The sequence below is a fragment of the Tiliqua scincoides genome, chromosome 5 (genome assembly GCF_035046505.1).
Source record: "Tiliqua scincoides isolate rTilSci1 chromosome 5, rTilSci1.hap2, whole genome shotgun sequence".
NCBI classification, from domain to species: domain Eukaryota; kingdom Metazoa; phylum Chordata; class Lepidosauria; order Squamata; family Scincidae; genus Tiliqua; species Tiliqua scincoides.
In genome coordinates, this window is record NC_089825.1 from 75,006,077 (window position 1) to 75,012,050 (window position 5,974).

Below are 5,974 nucleotides of genomic sequence, written 5' to 3' on the forward strand. Positions count from 1 at the left end.
CAGCTAAAACAAATGTGCACCAACTTGGGGAAAAAGAAATTTGTTTGTTTCTCAATTTGAGCACAAAAGGTTGCTTTTTCCATCCCAGTGATTGATGAGTGTATTGCAGTGGCAAAGATACTGAGCTGGAAAACTCCCCAGTTGGGGGTCTAATTTCTCCCATGGCCTTAGGTGACCCTCTCCCCCCTCAGCCACTGCTACCCATCTGCATTGCGGAGGGGGGATCACCACTTTAGGTGGTGAGGGCCACATCTGCTGTGACGGCCACATCAAGGGCCACATCAAGGGCACAGGCAGGTTTTTAAAATATATGTGAACCATGTGTTGAAAAGATGGCAGTTAAACAAAAATGAGAATTAAAATATCAGTGACCTCTTATTCAAAACCTGCTTAACAGCACAGTCCTATGCACAGACCTCAAAAGTATGTACCATCTCAATAGGGCTTACTCCTAAGAAATTGTGTGTAGGATTACAGCCTAATGCCTCAATCCTATTTGGGATTTATGGCAGCGGTTCTTGTGATCTGGTCCCATAAGTCCCAGTGAAGTGTCACAAAAGTTGTATCACTGTTGTGCACTGTGGGACTGCCAGCACAAAGCCAATGATCCACTGTGGATGGATCATTCAGGCCATGCTGGAGCAGCTAAGGTGGTGAGAGAGGGATGGTCCAAGGCTGGGAGAGGTAGATTTTCATCACAGTCACTCACGAAAGGACCATATCCCCCTTCACAAGTCAGGGCAAGAAAATCCCTGAGAATCCTCAGACCTATGCCAGCTCAGCATGATTTGTAAGTCTTCTTTGCTTCAGTGGCCATTGACAGGTCTGGTGACGTATGGAAGGTACTGCCACCTCTTGTGCACCCAAAATGGCCCCAATGGTTTGCTCCATGTGCTGTGTGCCCATTTTGTGACAATGGAAGTATCTTGATTTTCAGCACAATCCTATATATATTTAGTTTGAGGTACCCCACTAGATTCAATGAGGCTTACTCTCAAGCAATTCTGCATAGAAGTCAACCTTCATTCCCCACTTTGTGTTAGTTACTATATGCATATATTTATATAACTATATATTTAACCATTAGTTTATGTAACTTTTTTTATTTTCATGCTTTTAATCAATACCATGCATTAATAGCATTAATTAATAAATACCAATTTAGTATGAATTAACGCCTACAAATAATGTTTTTTTAGGTCATAGGTCAATAATAAAATGTAAGAATCTGGATTAGGATGGTCCCTGCTTTTCTTTTCCAAAGCAGTAAAAAAATGCCAATTGCTATGAATGGGTACTTCCGATTCTGTAACAAATCTATTTTGTAATAAATTCACAGAGGGGTAACCATTTCTGAAGTCCCTATACTGCTCTGAAAGTGGACTATCTATGGGACATTTTCAATTTTTGATGCTTGATTCTATTTTTTTATTTTGACTGATTTTTGATGGACTGATTCCAATCGATTAATATTGATCACTTTCAAAAAATTGAGTTTTGGATACAGATCTGAAAAATACTCCTGATCCTACAAAATCCCAGGTTCTCCGATTTATGCAGGTCAAATAAAAACTCACATAATCATTAATGAATGAAGAAGTTTCGATTTCAACTCTAGGCTAGGATGGGATTTTACCCCATGATGTCCTCATGACTCATTCTATGACAGTGGCTTGCCTGCTCTAGGAATTTCCACTGACAACTTTGGTAGGTCAAGTGGGAGAAAAGAGCATATATAAGCCTGAGAGTTAATAGAGCTCAAACACACTCCTTCCCCGGGAAGCAAGCACTCTGCCTTACAGGACCACAGCCAAGAAATAAATCTACTGCTTCACCATGAATGCCAAGGCTGCTGTCTGTGCTGTTCTGGCTCTTTTCCTGCTCTTTGCAAGGCTGACTGAAGGTAAGCATAAAATACAGATCCTAAAAATGTTTCTGTGAAACTTTATTCAAGCCTTTTGTAGAGCAGTGCTTGGATTGTAGACTCAGATACAACACATGCCTACATTTGTAGAGATAGGTTGCGTGTTATAAGCAGCCAATTTCAAATATTTGTCCTAGTTTAGAATCCTCACAAATAGAACTTGGAAAGGGTGCTGACCCCTTGATGATGATGTTCAAAAAGTGTTCATCTTTGCACTGCAAAATATTTTGCAGATTTTTTTTCTAGGTTTCCCTCTTGACCTACATGCGCCACAGGCATTTATTTTTATTATTTACATTTATCTTATGAAATATACTCACAGAAGTTGGATGTAGGAAAAGCTCTTTATAGGTGAATGGAACCTCCAGATTCTGAATAGGGAACCTCTAAGTAGGGATGCTCAGACCAATCGATACCAGGTGAGAATACTGTCACCACCTGTGATGCTCTGGCTGATATGGCTGGCCACTACTGGAAACAGAATCCCAGATTAGCTGGACCTTTGGAATTATACAGCCAGATGAATCATATTATCCATTTTTTTTCTTTTCTTCCTGAACTAAACAATATATTGGTGACACAAGATGGTGTACTAACTATTAATTATGCCCTCAGTCAGAGATTTATGATGGATAAAAGACAGAAACTCCACTGAAATCCAATGACTCCAATTCGTAAAAAAACAAAGATACTCAGTGGCATGGAATCAAAGGAACAGTTTCTTTTATTATTCTTTTTTTTTAATGATGCTTTTGATAAACAGTGTCTAAAAAGATTTGAAAAGTAAAGATGTGTTGTAGGGTGAATTCTTTTACTTAATCAGGGTGCATTTGTCTGTTCCTTTTAAGGTGTCCCACTGGCCCAAATGGGAAGTGAGCTGCGATGCCAATGTGTAAGCACCCACCACAAATTCATCCATCCCAAATACATCCAGGATGTCAGGCTGATCCAGAGTGGACCCCATTGCAAGGATGTGGAGGTCATGTAAGTGCACTCGCATATCTCAACAGATTCAGGCTGGGAAGGCTCTACATGCCTCTGATATGAATGAAACTCTCTTGCACAGTGATCATTTCAGAGGAGCGTGCCTGGGAGAAATTTTAAGTGTAAAAACCCTTGGGGCTTTTCCATACCTTTGGAAAAAACAACAACAATGTGATATCAAGTTGCCATTGTCCATGCCAGTGGCACAGAAACTAGGTGCGAGCAATCAGGAGATATAAATTCTTTAAGCCAATTGGACCAATTGCCCCTAATTGGGCCCTACATGTAAGGTACTGTACCCTAATCTTAGCAAATACACAAAACAACACATTACACCTAACACCACAATGCTTTATGAAACCATTTCACAGTCACTAAAACAACTATCGGTTTTGCGACTATTTAATTTCAAAAGGTAATTTACACATTGTGTTCATTTACTTGTAGGCTTACTTGTATGCAGTTTTATATTAAAATATGCTAAGATCCATTTGGTACATTAACTCACATGCACTTTTTAAGGACACATTTTGACTGCTTTCCAGCATACCATAGAGATATAAATTCTATAATAAATTGTATTTGTATCTCTATAAGACTCTATAGACCTTGGCTGTGCTCCTGGGCCCCACCCAAAAATGTTTCTAATTGGGCCTCGAAGCTCCTAAGGCCAGCCCTAAAAAGCATGTGACAAAGTAGATGTCTGATCTTCATTTGCTTTTGTTGCTGTTCATTTTCAGTGCAACTCTTAAGGATGGCAGAGAAGTCTGTTTGGAACACACAGCTCCCTGGGTGAAACGGATCATCAAGGCCATACTGGATAAGTAAGTTTTCTTCCAATTGAAGAAAATGAGTGGGGGGTGTTCAAATGTCCCAACCTCCTCCGTCTTGCCTGGGGGGAATGAGGGTGGCCTCTGCATGTTGGGTGTATGTGTGAGCAGCCCCCATCTACTTTGGGGTGAGTTGTAATCTTGCTCTGTGCAAAATGGGCATGAAAGTGTTATACACTAGAAACAAAAAAACAGCTGCCAGTATTCTGAGGCTGCAATCCTAACCACACTTTCCTGGGAGTAAGCCCCATTGACATAGGCTTGGGGATCTGTGTCAGCTTAACCAAGGATCCTCACCTTTCTCTTTTTCCTCCACCTTCAAAAAGCAAAAAAAACCAACACTCTTGATGGGTTTGTCCCAAAAAATCGATTAAAAATAAAAATCCCCATTCCTTTTCAGCCATTCCCCTTTTTCCTCCTGCCTCCTTTTGGTACCATGTTGGATGCTATTGTAAGACAAAAGGCACAATCCTAGATAGGTCTACTATTAAGAAGTAAGTCCTATTGCATTAAATGGGACTTACTCCCAGGAAAGTGAGTTTAGGATTGCAGCCAAACAGTCTCTAGGTCTCAGTTTGCAATTAGCAAATATACACAAAACAAAGTCTTCCCCTCCCCCAGCAAATTCATCACTTCCCCCCCCCCTTTCCAAAACCCTCCAGGTGTGCTGCTAACAAACTCGGCACAAGCCTAACCAGGTCTACTCAGAAGTAAGTCCTATTTTGTTCAATAGGTAAGTGTAGTTAGGATTGCAGCCTAACTGCTGGCAGCTGTTTTTTTGTTTCTCGTGTATAATTATAACACTTTCACCCCCATTTTGGAGGTGCAATGATGTGTTTCCTTCTCACTCAAGTGAGAAGCAAGTCATTTCCCTTCTTACCACGTTCCTCTTGTGCTGTTGTCAGGGGAAACACACTTTATCCCTGTACAGGGACAGCACACTTCCAGGTTTGACAATAGTGCACAAAGAAAATGATAAAGGTTTGTAGGTGGTTGTAGTATGGGGCAGTGGACCCAATATGGCATCAGGCTGTATTCTGGTTGCACCACTCCAGTCAGACAATGGCGCCCCTGCAAGAAATGCACAGAATTAGTCATAGAGAATTATTCTGGTATAATTGGCAAAGAACTGGGCTTCACTGGGCACGTCTGAACAGAGACCAGCGGACAACACTATGACCCCCGGGTCTCAACTTTGCCAACTGTTTTTTTGAAGCTGAATCAGTCAATTAGTGAAACTGATGACATAAGATGTAGAACCATTTTGTTGATTTCAGTCTAAGGAATACTGAGCCATTCTTGGAACTTGTTTCTGATGTATTCTCTTTTCTTTAATTTCAGGGCTCAAGCTAATGCTGAATCACAGCTCTAAGGCAGCCATTTTCAACCACTGTGCCATGGTACACTGGTGTGCCGTGAATGGTGGTGCCGCAGGAGTTTGGGAAGGGTCATTTATTGGTAGGACCATTGGAACATGTAAGCTCCCCACCAACAGTATGGTGTGCCTTGTCAATTGTCAAAAAACTTATGGTGTGCCTTGGCAATTTTAGTTCCTTGTCAGTGTGCAATGAGATGAAAAAGGTTGAAAATCACTACTCTGAGGAATGCTTTGGCCTCTCTCTCACAAGCCATTTCAATCAAGCCTCCTTATAAAAGACACTGTTCTTTAGGAATGTTTTTTAAAACAGCATTGATGGAAAGCCCACAGGAGGGCTTATGCATCAGAGAAACAGCATGAATGTTGACTGGAAGCATCAAGAGGACATGGAACATGAAGGTGATTTAGGGCGAAATCCCTATCCAACTATCCAATGCTGATGCAGTTGTGCCAGTGGGGTGAGTGCTACATCCTGTGGTGGGTTAGCAGTCACAGAGGCCTCCTCAAGGTAATGTTCCCTTATCACAGGGCTGCATTGGTGCTGGAAAAGCGGATGGGATTGGGCCGTAAGAGAGCACAACATGTTGCTAAATGTAATTGTTATGGTGCTGCTACATTTCTGCTAAACCAACTTTTTAAAGAACACATTATTTATTTATTTATTTACTTACTTACTTACTTATTTATTTATTATAAAGATTTAATTGCCCACCTTTCTAGTCTTGTCTAGTCTAGTCAATAAAAAAACCACAGTGAAAAACAATTGTGGTGCCCTGTGACAAGGAAACCTAATAGAGTCTGCACCATGACCATTGTGAGTCATGACCTCTCAAAAGCCTTTCAAAACCCTCAAAAGCC

The 5,974-nt window shown here is 41.0% G+C and overlaps 1 protein-coding gene across 1 annotated transcript; it reads left to right on the top strand.

Moving 5' to 3' along the window:
• The first annotated feature begins 1,836 nt into the window (after positions 1-1,836).
• On the top strand, positions 1,837-5,485 carry LOC136651792 (interleukin-8-like). The gene is made up of 4 exons (XM_066628478.1): positions 1,837-1,903; positions 2,773-2,908; positions 3,649-3,732; positions 5,080-5,485. The coding sequence occupies exons 1-4, from the start codon at positions 1,837-1,839 to the stop codon at positions 5,108-5,110; spliced, it is 318 nt and encodes a 105-aa protein (XP_066484575.1). The 3' UTR covers positions 5,111-5,485.
• Positions 5,486-5,974: the final 489 nt, after the last annotated feature.

What these genes read in the sequence shown, in the direction of transcription:
- LOC136651792 (XM_066628478.1), top strand. Translation starts at nt 1,837, where the DNA reads ATGAATGCCAAGGCTGCTGTCTGTGCTGTTCTGGCTCTTTTCCTGCTC. An exon ending in CTTTGCAAGGCTGACTGAAG is followed by an intron (nt 1,904 to 2,772) that starts GTAAGCATAAAA and finishes GTTCCTTTTAAG; the next exon opens with GTGTCCCACTGGCCCAAATG. An exon ending in ATCAAGGCCATACTGGATAA is followed by an intron (nt 3,733 to 5,079) that starts GTAAGTTTTCTT and finishes CTTTAATTTCAG; the next exon opens with GGCTCAAGCTAATGCTGAAT.